The sequence below is a fragment of the Hordeum vulgare genome, chromosome 7H (assembly GCF_904849725.1).
Source record: "Hordeum vulgare subsp. vulgare chromosome 7H, MorexV3_pseudomolecules_assembly, whole genome shotgun sequence".
In the NCBI taxonomy this organism is placed as follows: domain Eukaryota; kingdom Viridiplantae; phylum Streptophyta; class Magnoliopsida; order Poales; family Poaceae; genus Hordeum; species Hordeum vulgare.
In genome coordinates, this window is record NC_058524.1 from 600,616,420 (window position 1) to 600,632,828 (window position 16,409).

The window sequence follows — 16,409 nt, forward strand, 5'->3', positions numbered from 1 at the left end:
CAAGTAACATCACAAACCTTTGGTTCATCTGGAGGGTCATATTGCACAATATAATCCTAAACAAGGGCAATATCATTCAGTTACCAAGGGAAAAGAAAAATTCATTGCAATGGTTTCAATAAAATGTTAGTCAAAAACCTCACCACATCAGGAATATCATGTCCACGTGCTGCCACATTACTGCATAATAAGATGCCCTTGTTTGCCTTACAAAAGTTAAAGAATGTTGTAGTTCGTTTCTGCTGTTTCTGTTTCCCATGGATATCTTCACACTATCTGGAGAAAATTTAGAAGTTCTGCATGGAACTTTACTGAGCTACATGATGAAAAGAACACCATGACCTTCTTAGACTGTTTATTATTTAGGAAAGCATACAGAACCAAAAACCTCATGTCGCTAGGAATAACACAATAGCCCTGCTGTAAGCCTTCCATGGTAGCCTGTAGGAGCATCATTGTTATTTTTACTATAAAAGTCCTCAAAATAGAGAGACGAATGGTGTGGCAAATCATTTTCTTACATTTGATTTACCATCATCAACTGAGATATAAACAGGTTTTTCTTTCCTTTCTTCGTTTTTCTCAAATGACAACTTGGCAAAATCTTCAACCTGTGGATTAAAAATACCAGTAAATTCATAGAGATAGAAAAACATAAAGAATCAACTTAAAAGTTGGGACTTCAGGACAAATCCACCAACCTCTTTAGTTTGTGTCACAGAAAAAAGAACTGTCCGCCGATTCTGTGCATCGATCATAGTGAATAAGAATGAATAAATGGTTAAATGCCAATAAAGTTGATAAACTGTGGTATGTGTATAAAGTGAAAATTGTTAGACGGCTATATGAAAATATACCTGGGGAAGGCGTTTAAATATTTGTTTCATATCTTCCTCAACGTTCTGCTCAAGAATGCAATCAGCTTCATCAATTATAAGACACTACAAAAAATAATAGATTGAGAGATGTGAGAGAGACAAATTAAGAGAGAAAGGGGTCAGGCTCTGCAATAATCACACAACAATGGCACAACAAATCAAGTAGGCTAGCATTGCATATGCTTAAAATTAGCTGTCCATGTTGCTAAAGCAAACAGCTGGCCTTGGACATTATCTCGTCGGTATGAATTCTGCCTTCCAAGTAAACTGTGTTCCCCTACTGCATGTAGTCAAGGAGCCGTTCTTCTCCAAACCAACATCCTCCTGAAATGAATAACTCCAAAGCAGGTAGTCAGAATAACTCCAAAGCAAATCGTACATGCAGCAGGAAGAAACAAATAAAATGTAAACAAAGAATTGCTTACCTTCAATACATGGTTTCTCAGTGGATCGCCAGGAACAATAGCCCAGTGGTCAAACACTACACAAAATGCTTGCCCCTGTGTATGGTATCTGAGATCTGTCTCAAACCCAAAAGACTCTATGACAGGTAAAGATGCCTCACAAACGTAGAAATTATACCATCAGCAAGAATCATACAAGTCTTATGCAAGGTAAAAAATAAGGCTGGATCAGAAGAAATATAACACACTTCTTACCTTAACAACGTATACTGGAGTGCCATGGCTCACAATTCTCTAAACACAAAAAAATTGTATACTATTGATCATTTCCATTAGCAAAATAAAGTGCCTCTACAATCCAAGGGAAAACTACAGGTATTATTGGACTTCTCTCTACCCTTGTTATCCGGCTACATACATCATAGAATCTGTTGCAATCGCCCCGGATGTAGTTCCCCGTCATATATTAGCTCTGGACACCACCGACCGGACTGAGAAAGGACGGCCATATGTACGGTTTTCTGGGGAGGAACTTAGGGTTTGCTACGCTTTTTGGATTCACTGTAAAGAATGACGCCTATAACTGTGAGGGTGTAACCAAGCATTCCATTTACAGACACAAGGTTCTTGAATATCAGAATTGAGACGACAACTGCCACAACACCTTCTGCATTCCCAAGAACCTGGAAATAAACATGAATATGTTAAATCATCGAGCTGCTCATTTGCTCAAACCAAGGACTTATCTACTGGTTCAACGAACTAAGACAACCTTATGAGCAAAAACTCAACACATAGTTCACCAAGTGCTATGCATTATGGTCAAAATAGAACAGTTCTGACATATTTACTTGACAGATGCAGACAATACGTATATTTACTGAAGCCAATATGAATTCCACAGCTTACAACGTTGCCAAGGACGACGACGTTGAGGAAGGTGGAGGGGCGCCTGGGCGCGGAGTCGTCGGAGGGGCCGTCGTCGGCGAGGAGCGAGGCCGCCTGGCGTATCAAACAACAGACCAAGCAAAGCAAGGCACTCGGTTTGGCTGGCATAACAAGTTAGTGTTGGAATTATGCCCTAGAGGCAATAATAAATATAGTTATTATTATAATTCCTGTATCAAGATAATCATTTATTATCCATGCTATAATTGTATTGAATGAAGACTCATTTACATGTGTGGATACATAGACAAAACACTATCCCTAGCAAGCCTCTAGTTGGCTGGCCAGTTGATCAACGATAGTCAGTGTCTTCTGATTATGAACAAGGTGTTGTTGCTTGATAATTGGATCACGTCATTAGGAGAATCACGTGATGGACTAGACCCAAACTAATAGATGTAGCATGTTGATCGTGTCATTTTATTGCTACTGTTTTCTGCGTGTCAAGTATTTATTCCTATGACCATGAGATCATATAACTCACTAACACCGGAGGAATACTTTGTGTGTATCAAACGTCGCAACGTAACTGGGTGACTATAAAGATGCTCTACAGGTATCTCCGAAGGTGTTCGTTAAGTTAGTATGGATCGAGACTGGGATTTGTCACTCCGTGTGACGGAGAGGTATCTCGGGGCCCACTCGGTAATACAACATCACACATAAGCCTTGCAAGCAATGTGACTTAATGTAAGTTGCGGGATCTTGTATTACGGAACGAGTAAAGAGACTTGCTGGTAAACGAGATTGAAATAGGTATACGGATACTGACGATCGAATCTCGGGCAAGTAACATACCGAAGGACAAAGGGAATGACATACGGGATTATATGAATCCTTGACACTGAGGTTCAAACGATAAGATCTTCGTAGAATATGTAGGATCCAATATGGGCATCCAGGTCCCGCTATTGGATATTGACCGAGGAGTCTCTCGGGTCATGTCTACATAGTTCTCGAACCCGTAGGGTCTGCACACTTAAGGTTCGACGTTGTTTTATGCGTATTTGAGTTATATGGTTGGTTACCGAATGTTGTTCGGAGTCCCGGATGAGATCACGGACGTCACGAGGGTTTCCAGAATTGTCCGGAAACGAAGATTGATATATAGGATGACCTCATTTGATTACCGGAAGGTTTTCGGAATTACCGGGAATGTACCGGGAATGACGAATGGGTTCCGGGAGTTCACCGGGGGGGGCAACCCACCCCGGGGAAGCACATAGGCCTTGGGAGTGGCGCACCAGCCCTTAGTGGGCTGGTGGGACAGCCCAAGAGAGGCCTATGCGCATTGGGAAGAAAATCAAAGAGGAAAGGAGAAAAAAGAGGGAGGTGGGAAAGGGAAGAAGGACTCCACCTTTCAAACCAAGTAGAATTCGGTTTGGGAGGGGGAGACCTTCCCCCTTGGCTCAGCCGACCCCCTTGGGAGTCCTTGGACCCCAAGGCAAGACTCCCCCCTCCTCCTCCTATATATAGTGGGGTTTTAGGGCTGATTTGAGACAACTTTGCCACGGCAGCCCGACCACATATCTCCACGGTTTCACCTCTAGATCGCGTTTCTGCGGAGCTCGGGCGGAGCCCTGCTGAGACGAGATCATCACCAACCCCCGGAGCGCCGTCACGCTGCCGGAGAACTCTTCTACCTCTCCGTCTCTCTTGCTGGATCAAGAAGGCCGAGATCATCGTCGAGCTGTACGTGTGTTGTACGCGGAGGTGCCGTCCGTTCGGCACTAGATCGTGGGACTGATCACGGGACGGTTCGCGGGGCGGATCGAGGGACGTGAAGACGTTCCACTACATCAACCGCGTTCACTAATGCTTCTGCTGTACGGTCTACAAGGGTACGTAGATCACACATCCCGTCTCGTAGACGGACATCACCATGATAGGTCTTCGTGCGCGTAGGAAAATTTTTGTTTCCCATGCGATGTTCCCCAACAGTTAGCAACAAGCTTGCATCCCAATCCCACTACCGGAAGCAATCGCTAACAAACTAACCGACGTCCGTTTGGAATGGCCAGGCGAAATCGACCAGAAGCAGAAAGACGGATTGGGCAGGCAACTAGGCATAAAAGGCAATTAAGCAAGCAGAAGCGCAAATACGCCCTCAAATCGAAATAGCCACGCCAATTAAAGGAAGCACTGACCTGCAGTGCTCCGTCGCGTTGGCACGGTCACGACGCGCTCCTCCGGCGCCGCTACGGTCCTTCTGACGACCCCGCCCGCCCCTCCCGCTCGGCACGACCGCTGCATCCACCTCCGCCTCCCGCCGGTGCCGCTCGCGCTCGGCCCGTCCATCATCCTGTCCTGGCCCGGCGAGAGGAAGACCCTGTCCTCCGAGTGGGCAGGAGCGTATTTGAGGGACCGAGCCGGCGACGCGGGGAAGCGGGATGGCTGGATTTGGGGCGGTGGCACCATCGGCGGTGAGATTTCTCGAGAGAGGGATGGGATTGGGAGCGAGGGTGTGGGGATGGAGTAGCAGGGGACGAGACGTGCGTTCGTGCCTTGTGGCTTGCGGTTATTTATTTCTTTTTCTGCTTTTTTTCTAGCGGGGGGAGGGGGTCGCACGAGGAGAGAAGGGTTTTATTATTGTAATCGTCTGGTTTAGCGTCTCGTTTATGAAGGGATTGAAAAAATCGGTGGAACGGTGAAAAGGCTAGCGGTAGGAGGAGGGTCGTTGGAGGTTGAACCATCACGACGACGGCAGATCCCCCTTTAATAGTAGAGATAATCTTCCACCAAACAAACCAACTAGCATCAACTACAAAGAGTAATCAACACTACTAGCAACCTTAAGGGTACCAATCGGAGTCGTGAGACGGAGATTGGTTACAAGAGATGAACTAGGGTTTGGAGAGGCGATGGTGCTGATGAAGATGTTGATGGACATGACTCCCCTCCGCTGAGAGGAGTGTTGGTGATGAGGATGGCGACGATTTCCCCCTCCGGGAGGGAAGTTTCCCCGGCAGGATCGTCGTGCCGGAGCTCTAGATTGGTTCTGCTCAAGTTCCGCCTCCTGGCGGTGGCGACTCCTCCCGAAAGCTCCTCCTTGATTTTTTTCCGGACGAAACCCTTCATATAGCAAAAGAGGGGAGCCAGTGGGCCACCAGGGTGCCCACAAGCCCCCTAGGCGCGACCAGGAGGGTAGGCCGCGCCTACCAGGCTTGTGGGCCCCTGGTTGTGCTCCTCCGGCACTTCTTCGGCCCAATATTTTTAATATATTCCCAAAAAAATCATTGTTGATTTTCACGGTGTTTGGAGTTGTGCAGAATAGGGGTCTCAAACTTGCTCCTTTTCCAGTCCAGAATTTCAGCTGCCGATATTCTCCCTCATCATGTAAACCTTGCAAAATAAGAGAGAAAAGGCATAAATATGGTACCACAATGTGTAATAATATCCCATAAAGCGATAAATATCAACATGAAAGCATGATGCAAAATGGACGTATCACACCACCACCACTTCCCAGTAGTTAATAGGAACAATATTTTTGGATTTTGTTTTTTTCTACTAGTCATGACAGGATCAAGAGTTGTCAATCCATGGGCTTCTTCAATCGTGGGATATGTGCCACCATAACAACTATTACGAGAGATGCAGAGAGATACAAATGCACATCATCGGGTTAATCTTTCTTCACCATCATTTAATGGCTAGACCTACTTTATATATTGAATGGGAATTTGAAATAAATGATATATTTTCTTCCCATAATTTTGCTGAACATAAGAAAGTTAAGGTCGCGGTTGGTTCTTTCACCGGTTATCCTTCAGTTTGGTGGAGTGAATGTTGTCGATTACACCCTGATTATGTACCTACTACTTGGGCTGATTTAAAACTTGCCATGAGACACACATTTGTTCCTACTTATTATACTTGTGGCATGATTAAAAAGCTACAACATATAAAACAAGGTAGTGACACTGTAATGAAATATTATGATGATTTACAAACGACCTTGTTGCATTCCTCGTTAGAAGAAAGTGAAGAAGATTTGATGTATATATTTTGGGGAGGATTAAACCATGATATTCAAGAGATACTAATTCATGAAAAGTGTTATTCTAGGGATCATTTGTTTCGTCTTGCTTGCAAAGCTGAACAGGAAATAAAACGACGTGTTGCCCACAAGGAGAAAGAGTGCAAGCTGCTTATTTCAAGAGTGGATGCTAAATAACGTGCTGATTTGATATTATAGATGCATGAGTTAACTAAGAAAAACATTGAGCGCATGAATGCTAAATATAAACTTATAGGGGATAAGGCTAGAAAGCATGTTGTCTTTGCACCTGGAGGTCTTGTTTGGTTGCATTTGCGTAAGGACAGATTTTCTGATTTACGCAAGTCGAACCTAATGCCGCGTGCTGATGGTCCTTTCAAAGTGTTAGAGAAAATAAATGATAATGCATATAGACTTGAGTTGCCTGCAGATTTTGGGGTTAGTACCATTTTTAATATTAAAGGATATTAGTTGGAGCGGGATCAAGCATGGAGAAGAAGGTGCACGTGCAGGAGAAAACAATGGAGCTTCCACTAGTGATTTTCGCACTTTAGAGAATAAGGAGAGCATGAAGGCTTTGGACGAAATATTCAAGACGTCACTTTATAAATTTCGTCCATAGGCTATTATAGGTGTTGCGCCACCTTATTTTTTGGCCAGGGCCATGTAATTTCGAAACACCATAATATAGGCTATTATTAGAGTCCGTATGTGTGGGAAAACCGAGTTTAGTGCTGTTTTCGGACCCCTCCTTCAAGGGTCACGAAATTGCCTCTCTATTCTCTCATATATACAGCCCTTAGGGCCCCGTTTAGACTGGGGTTTTTTTTAGATTACAAGTTCGTCATAGCTGTAACTTCGCGTTCTTCGTTTGTGTTTCACAACCAGACAAAGGCGTCACACAACCCCACCGTCATCAATAAAGCTTTCCTCTTATATTCGCAATATCTTGATTGCAATCTTAGTTTCTTGCTTGTTCTTCGTTTGCGTGCAGAAAACAGACCTTCGTCGTCAGGTTGATTGTGCTCCGGCGTGGTCAATAAACTCTCGAAGTTGGTTTAGCGATCGCTAAGGCGCGACGTCCTCACACATTCGTAGTCGGATCGTCAAAGTCGACTCTACTAAAACGAATCCACCATCTCATCGAAAGAGAGGGACAACTTCACCTCTATTAATTTTCATTTTTGGGAAATTGTGAATAATTCTTAAAAATCATGAACATTTTTTAAACTCGTGAACATATTTTTAATTGTGGACATTCTATGAATTCATGAATATTTTATACTATTTGCAAACAGTTTTCTATTTCCAAAGTAAACATTTTTTTAAATATTTTCTTTCATCGGCGAACATATCTAGAATCGACCAACAATTTTTTGGGACTTGATGGAACAATTATCATAATTAATGAACATTTTTTGAACTGCATGATTGCTTTTGAATCAGCAAAAAAAATAGAAATAAATAAACTATATGTTTTAATTTATGAAAGTGCTTTTAATTTTTAGGATATATTTCACTACACGAATCTTTTTTGAATTACCAAAGTTTTGCACAATTTAGTAAACATTTATAATATACAAACTTTTAAAATACTTATGAACATATTTTTATTTCCCGAACATTTTTTTTACATTTTCTGAATACTTATTTAAAAAATTCTAACAATTTCTGGAGCCACAAAAATTTACGAATTAATATATATCTATTTAATTTTTTTATTGTTTTTACTTTTTAAAACTTATTTGAATTATCAAATTATTTAAAGTAGAGAAAACAACAACGGAAAAGAAAAAACAAAAATTAAAACTGCTCACCGACACATGGGCCGTCCAAACTGGCAACATGTGTCTTTTTCCAGCGCATAGAGCGCATTATAAAGTTTTCTACATGAGCTGCCCAGTCTGAGATTTTTCTATATGAAAGATTTTTTTTTTCATTTATAGGTAACATTGGTGGGTAATATTTTATAAATTTAGAGGCAATTTCAATTACGAACGACCACTTGCCACGGCCGGATACTTCTTACTCTATCACTACCAGCGGGTGCCACGGACATGACCATAGCCCCCACGCTGCTCGAGCACGCATGCGTTGGGCCGACACGGCCACCGACCTCGCGGTCCTTCAACACCTACATCTACTGCACGTGCATCAATTAACTGTTGCTCTCACGGGCCATGACGGCACACTTGATGCGCCCAAACTGCTCGATGAATTGCATGATATGCGTGTGCGTGGCTTTAGACAAATAGGCGTCATAGTTTATCAAAACCACATGTAAATAAGTACTCCCTCCGTCCCAAAATTCTTGTCTTAGATTTGTATAGATATGAATGTATCTAGTCACATTTTAGTATTTTGATACATTCATTTCTAAACAAACCTAAGACAAGAATTTTGGGACGGAGGGGGTGGTAGCCATGACAGGATATTGTCAAAAATAACTAAAAATAATTTGTCTTAAAAAGAAAAAAAATGATCATCAGAGGAGGTTGCAAACAGTTGTATAGTAGTATATGTTACTCATGAGCAGGAACCTCGTACGACATGGAGCCATGCATGCAAGGGACCACCAAGTGTGCACCGCATGCAACTGGCTAGGTCCCCGGTAGATATGCCCAGGGTTAGGCCATGCAGCGAGGCACGCTTGGGAATCGACCTAAATTCAGGTAGAAATGCCAAAAAACAACCTAAATTTAGGTAGAAAATGGTGTGACTTTCCTCATCTTTGGTTCCTTTCCAGAAATCGCGAATCTGCCCATAGGAGACACGTCTTTGGTTCCTTTTGTCATCTATGGCATGTTTTAGGGTGAGATCTTTTGTTTCTCTCATGTGAAACACATAACACTTCCGACGATGTCATGCATGCGTTCTTTTTCTACATCCACATGGTTGAAGCAAGGTGACCGGAATAAGGCAGAATTGATAAATTTGACCCACGAGCCAAAAGATTTCACAAACTGAACTATGTTTGAAAAAAATTCATCCAGCTGACCCTTTTATGTGACGCCTTTGTCTTAAGCGCCACACTACACTGTGTGACGTCGACACTACGTTGTGTGACGCCTGAGACCTAGTGTGACGTCTAAGGCATAGGCGCCACACTACACTGTGTGACGCCTAAGACACATGCGTCACACAGTGTAGTGTGGCGCCTGACTGTCGGGCGCCGTACAAAAGGTTTAGTTGGATGAATTTTTTTCAAAAATAGTTCAGTTCATGAAATCCTTTGAATGCTGGGTCAAATTTATCAATTTTGCCCCGGAATAATGTATTTTTTCATGCATGCGCGCTAGGCCGACACGGCCACCACGGCCACCGACCTTGCAGTTCTTCAACGCCTACGGCTACTGCACACGCATCAATTAACTGTTGCGCTCACGGGGCTCCCATGCAACACAGGCCATGGCGGCGGGTGTGACGCGCCCAAACTGCTTGACGAATTGCACGGGTGCGCATGCGTGGCTTCGAGGCGCCCAAGCTGCTCGTTGAATTGCAAGGACAAATAGGCATCATAGCAAAACCACATGTAAATAAGCAGTAGCGTGCGTTTGGATTGAAGAGAAATATTACGTCTGCCTTTATTATGAAATGAGTTTTTCTCGCCACAAATTTCTGCTGCTAGAGATGTAGTAACTGAGGTTTTAGCTTCATGCGCCATCTAGGTGACAGTCCTCGGGATTAAAGCTCATGATGGGTATGGTATCATGGAGGTCGAAGATGAAGCGATGGTTGACTTGCTGCCGGGCGCCGATGACCGTCAGGTCCGTGGACGATACGAAGCCAAAGCACTGGTAGTGGTGGCCACCGACGACGAACGGCATGAACACATGCTCCGGCATGACCCGGAGCCACGCGCCGTTCTCGAAATGGAGCGTCATGCTCGGGAGGACGTCATGGTGCGGCGCCGGCTGCTGCACGCACGTGTTGCCTCGCACGACCACGATGTGTGCTCCGCGGCGCTGCAGGTGTTGCCGCACCGCGTGATCGATGTGGACGTACGCTGAGTGAATGAACGCCGTCATTCTCGTGCCGATGTCGACCACGCACCCGCCCGCCCCGTGCGCGTTGCGCCGGAACATGGCCGGCGTGACCCCGGACAGTCGGTTGGCACCGACGCTGACCCCGGCGAGCTTGACGAAGTAGGCCTCGCTGTTGTGTGCCGGCGCAAGGACGGGCGTGCTCTGGCGGTGCACGTTCGGCGGCGGATGGCTGGGGATGTCGCTGCCGAACCGGAGGTAGCTGTACATGCTCGTCCCGGGAACAAACGGGCAGTAGGAGAAGCGGCCGCCGTGGGCTGGAAGGACCTGCTTGGTGAAGGCGGTCGGAGGCTTGCCCGCCGGCCCCATCCCCAGGCCGAGGATGCCGGCGACGGCGCGCTGGTTCTTGAAGTGCTCGGTCTGGTGGGCGCAGCCGAAGACGATGGCCGACAGCGGCACGAAGTCGTCGTTCCCGGCGGGGAAGGAGAAGGTGTCCCTGGCGAGGTAGCCCGAAGCATGGGTGTTGTCCCGGTAGGCAATATCGAACCCGCACGCCCCGTTTGCCAATGGCTGGTACGGCGGACGACACCAGACGGTGTTGTGTGCCGGGATGTTGCTGAAGGTCGGAGACTTGGTTGGATCGAACACCGGGCTCATCTGCAGCAGGCAGTGCCGGCACGGCAAGCACTGCATCCAGGACAAGCCGCCGCCCATGTCCAGCGCGAGCTGGTAATTCTGGAACCCAGCCTCCGTGCCGACGCCCACCAGCACGGCGTACACCGCATCCTCCAGCGGGCACATGAGCGGACGCATCTCATTGCTCGTTGGCAGGATCTGGTGCTTGATCCTGCACTTCACCTGCTCCTTGGCTCGCTGGAGGCTCTCCAGGTCATAGTGTGACGGCTGGTCGTTGGCGATGAGCCGGAGGCTGAAGCCAGCGCCGACGCTGCCGTTGAGCGGCGGCGACGACGACGACGACGACACGGAGGCCGTGAGGCCATGGGAGAATGGCACGAGGACTACAAGGAGGGCTAGTGCTAGAATTGATTTGAGCGCCATGGAGGATGAATAGATCGGTGGTGGGTGCTTGTGTGGAATGAGATGTCCTGGAGCTATGGCATTGGGAACCTATATATACCGATCGAATCCATCGGCGTTTAATGAATGGCACGGGAGGGTATCTAGATTTAGGATTTGCATATCCGCTTTACACGTCTATATGAGCATTAATAAGCCTACGATTGAATGTTTAGTAAATGTACGTGTGGAGGAAATCCATTTCTAGATACTCTAAGCATATTAATTAGTAAGAGATTGAACTGATCCAGTTGACCATGCTACTCCATGTATGAGTACTCCTCGTTTAATTTCTGCTGTAGTAGTTGTGTGAGTTACTGCTGTATTATTTTTAAAAATAATTATGGGTCGTGTGATTATTATGTGAGCATTTGTGAAAAAATTAAAACCAATTAAAATTCATCTAGATCTCGAAGATCGTTCATGCATGTCTTTTAAACTGTAACAGAGGGAGTATCGGAGATGCAAGCGGATGCTTGTCGTTCGTGAAGAAACAATTAAACTAATGTTTCTTACATTAATAACCGTGTTAGTTCAATTTTTCTGTTTGCAAACGGCCTACGTTTGCACCCCTGTGCTGGCCCATTTGCACTTAAAGCCGATGATTAAATAGTTAGGTAATGAGGGTGTGGGAGAAATCCATTTCGAGATACTGAAAATATATCTATATCTACATCTAAACCTTTATATTTACATTTATCTATTTATTAATACTTCTATATTTATACATCTATCTATATCCATATTTATTTATCTACCTAGATTTATATCTATATCTATCTATACTTCTACGAATTACAGACTTTCTAGAAATTCATTCGTTAATCAGTAAATAAAAGCCATTAATCTGATGGTCCAAGTTATAATGATGCAGATTAATTAGGTAAAAATACAACATTAATAGTAGAAATTAGGAAAAACACAAGAGACAAGAGAAAATATATGTTTTGTCCCTCAACTCTTAATGATGTTTAGCTTTGGTACCTCAACTCGGAAAGGGGACAACTTGCACCCACAACTATCGAAACCGGACAAGGTTTGCCTTGGTCTCGGTTCTGACGGGTTTTGGTATTTACTCACCCCGGTTTTGACCCTTTGTGGCTCAAATTCGAGTAATTTTTAGATCCGTGAAATTTTTGAAATTCACATACTCTTTTCAAATCCACATAGTTTTTTCAAGGTCGTGTATTTTTCTAAGAAAAATACTTTTTCAAATTCATGTATTTTGAAATTAGGGTATATTTTTCAAATCCATGATTTTTAAAAACAATTGTGTAATTTTTTCAAATCGGCGTGTTTTTTCTAAGTTCGTGTAATTTTATCAAATCCAAGTATATTTTTTTTTTCTGAATCCATGAATTGTTTTTCAAATCCGCATACTTTTTCAAGTTAGGTTTTTTTTTTCAAATCCGCGTTCCTTTTCCAATCCATGAACTTTGTTTGAATTCACATACTTGTTTCAAGTTGACATAATTTTTCAATCCACATATGTTTCCTAATTTGTGTAAAAAAATCCAAAACCGCGTACTTTTTCCAAGTTTGCATAATTTTTCAAATTTATGAACTCTTTCCAAAAAAGTATGCGAAATATGAAAGCGTACGTCAATTTTAAAAGTTGCATGAATGTGAAAATAGTATAAGAACTTTAAAAAAGTAAGTGAACTTGGAAAAGTATGCGGATTTGAAAAAAGTAAGTGATTTTTTACAAAGTTCGTGTATTTGGAAAAAGTTCCCGAATTTGAAAACATTAATCATACTTGAAGAAAGTATGCGATTTTCAGTCGGCATGGTTAAAACCGGGTTGGGACGATACCAAAACCGGTCAAAACCATGACCAGGGATGAATCTTGTCTGGTTTCAATAGTTAAGAATGCAAGTTGTCCGGTTTTAAAATTAAGGGATCAAATCTAAACTCCATTAAAAAGTGAGAAACCAAAAGGCCTACTTTTTTTTAAAACATGAATCATCCATCTGTCATGACTAAATTATAACGGTCCAGATTTAATACGATGATTTTCCCGTACAAAACGTAATTGCCACAAACCCTTATTTTGCACCACGCGATCCTAACAAACCGTGATCCTAACAAACCTACCATGCTTTGAACTAAGGATGTAAATGGCACTAAAACCCACTAATTCCACATATGCCATCCATCAAATAAATCGTAAATGGTCTTTGTGGACATCAAAAAATTTAACTCGCATAAATGAATAGCCCATGAAAGTCCATGAATCGTAAATAGTCTTTGTGGACATCCAAAAAAATTAACTGACATAAATCGTAAATGGTCTTTGTGGACATGGCAACTGATAGGTATGCGGGCACGACAGTTTCATTCATTGTCATGTAACACCGAAGCCGTAGCTCGTCGCTTGGCACGGTGCGGCCCTCAATCTTGTGGGGTCGTTTACGCTTGCTGCTTCTCTTTTTTTTTTCAGGTGGCCCGATGCGACGGAGCAGGATGCCGGACAGGAGAGGCGCGGCCGTGCTCGACGACCTGCCCGACGACATCGTCGTCGGCAAGATCCTCATCCTGCTGCCTCCCAAGGACATCGGGCGCTGCCGCGTGGTGCGCAAGTCGTGGCGCAGCGCCACATCCACGCCGGGGTTCATGGTCGAGCACCGCCGCCGGCAGCCGTCGCTCCCCATCATCGACGGGAACGGACGGCCAGCCAGTTTCGTCACCCTCCGTGCCGCCGTCGCCGGCAGAGCCACCAACCAACAGATCTGGCCCTTCCCCTCCCAGTACCCTAAACCCATGGGCTCGGGGCTTTGGCTCCGCGCCTCCAGCGATGGCTTCCTCATCGTCTGGTGGATGTTTAGAGACCGATTCTACATCTGCAACCCGACCACCCGCAAGCACGCTCTCCTGCCATTACCTGGCTCCTCCTGCGTACACGGCCTCTACGAGCACAAATCAACCGGGGAATACAGGGTGCTCTGGTCCATAATTCATGCGAAACAAGAAGAAGCCACATTGTACGTCCTCACCGTGGGAGCCAAGGAGTCGAGGAGCATCCAAGTCGTCCTGCCAACACTGCCTTCGCCTTCCCAGAAACAAATGTATCAGCTAATCTACCACCTTCGCTGTGAGCTGCTCAGGAAGCCCCCACCAGTCCACCACTGCGGCAGTCTGCACTGGATCTTTGGGCCCAATCTTACTCTTGGCGGCAGCAGCACCCAAGGCATTATTGTGTTCGACACAGAAGCCGAGTCATTCCGCTGGATGAGAAACCCTCCCACCGGCACCGGCGACCTCATGTACAAGAGGTTGTTCGACATGGAGGGTACGCTTGCTTTTGTATGCACCAAGTCATATAACACCGCCAAGGATGTATGGGTGATGCAGGACTACGAGGCTGAAACCTGGGCCTTCAAGTACCGGATCGACGTGTCAATGAGACAGGCGTCACGGCCACTTGAATCAACTTCTCCCAAAGATACAAGGAAAACGAAGCGACCGCTTGATTCAACAGTGACATCTTTTGGTAGGATGACTCCGCTAAATGAGCATGAGCTGCTGGTCAGCTTTAATTATAATTATGTCTTGCGTTCCAACACTGACGACAAGTTGTTAGGAGTGTTGACAATTTATAAGAGACGGTATTGTATGAAGCTTACCGGGCATCGCCTCCAAGAGAGCATTATGCCGATTCCGTCTGGTGAGATGCAAGGAGAAGATGAGGAGCTTCCGTTCTCCATGCAGCATGTCTGATGGTTCAGGGCTTCATTCTGGTTTGTTTTGCCCTTGGAGCATCTACCTATCCTGTACGAGTTATGCCTCTGCTCTTAGATCTTCTTAAGTATTAGTATTACTACTACAACATGTTACTTTGTATGATCCCTCCTAGTAGCACCTATATGCTATGATCGGTTGTTGCTTATTATGATGCCCTGAACACTGTTATAATGTTCTGAACTAGAGTATCTATGTATGCTATTTAGATATTTCTAACGGTCATGCCCAACATTTACTTTCAGTTTGGTTTCCTATTATATAGCTCTTCTTAAGAAGCACGAGTTGTATTTTTAAATTGAGAGATTCAGCCTTGGGCTCTTGGTCGTGCTCTTTGAGAAAATGCTTCTGTCAGACATATGGCATTTTTAGTTTTCGAAATGGTTAGCTTGGATATTTCCTTCCATCAGGCATACTGCTGCTGCTGCTCTTTTGTGTTGAAATATTTTCATCAGGCACACTTTTTTTTAGCAGCAGGCATACTTACTTTGCATAGCTGTGTGTCTTTATTACTCCCTCCGTAAAGAAATATAAGAGCGTTTAGATCATTTCTTTATGGAGGGAGTACTACTTAATTAGCACCAATTTGTTTTTGGTTGTTAATTCAGTTTGGCCACCTAGCTGCTCCTGCATTTGTTTGCTGTGTATATTTGTTACTTTTTTTGCTGTGTCTATTTGTTAGTTAATTAGTACTCCCTCTGTAAAGAAATAAAAGATCGTTTAGATCACTACTTTAGTGATCTAGATGCACTTATATTTATTTCAGAGGGAGTGCCAATCTGTTGAGCCTGGTTGTTCAATATGCTCATTGTTGAAAATTTTGGCAACTAATTTGGTCCCTTGACTTTGGTCGTATCATCAATCTTGGTTACGTCCTGCTTCCATGTCGAGGATTTTGGTTCTTTTTGGATAGAAGCACGTTAGAAATGTGCTCTCTTGGATCTTGGATCAAGTTGAATGTGCTGGTTCTCTGGTCCATCTCTGTCTAGATAGATATTTGTAAATTACATGCTGATAGTGTTCGTTTGACCAGTCATTGTACTTTCATGTGGTTCATGTCTGAGATCACATGGAAAACCCAGCCACTTCAGTGCTGTTTGTGTAATCTTTCCCGTGTGAATCAATCGAGCTTACCAGTAAAATTCAGAAACTCACCTCAAAAAGCATTTCATCATTGGGAATGTATCACAGTGCATGCTTGGGCACTCCACATTACTTCTATCTGGTAGTATTTTCTACCCAATCACACTACGGGATTTAATTAAGCATTCAAATTTGTTGTGCATGTCTGCAAGTCACTGATAGAGAATTGTTTCATTTTTCTCCCTCTGTGTGTTGCCCTTCCACCTGTCTCTTTATTGACAATTTGGTATCTTCCCA

The 16,409-nt window shown here is 44.3% G+C and overlaps 2 protein-coding genes and 1 long non-coding RNA gene across 3 annotated transcripts; 1 reads left to right on the plus strand and 2 right to left on the minus strand.

Annotated features, from left to right (window-relative positions):
* Positions 1-514: 514 nt before the first annotated feature.
* On the minus strand, positions 515-943 carry LOC123410780. Its single transcript, XR_006613100.1, has 3 exons — positions 858-943; positions 702-743; positions 515-611 (listed from the first exon to the last, which is right to left on the minus strand). It is a non-coding gene; the product is annotated as an uncharacterized LOC123410780 (long non-coding RNA).
* Positions 944-9,789: 8,846 nt separating this feature from the next.
* LOC123409826 (aspartic proteinase nepenthesin-2-like) lies at positions 9,790-11,333 on the minus strand. The gene has a single exon (XM_045102697.1). The coding sequence runs from the start codon at positions 11,270-11,272 to the stop codon at positions 9,884-9,886; it is 1,389 nt and encodes a 462-aa protein (XP_044958632.1). The 5' UTR covers positions 11,273-11,333; the 3' UTR covers positions 9,790-9,883.
* Positions 11,334-13,735: 2,402 nt separating this feature from the next.
* LOC123411719 lies at positions 13,736-15,251 on the plus strand. Its single transcript, XM_045104682.1, has one exon. It carries the CDS (start codon positions 13,755-13,757, stop codon positions 15,006-15,008), a length of 1,254 nt encoding a protein of 417 aa, XP_044960617.1. The 5' UTR covers positions 13,736-13,754; the 3' UTR covers positions 15,009-15,251.
* The last annotated feature ends 1,158 nt before the right edge of the window (positions 15,252-16,409 follow it).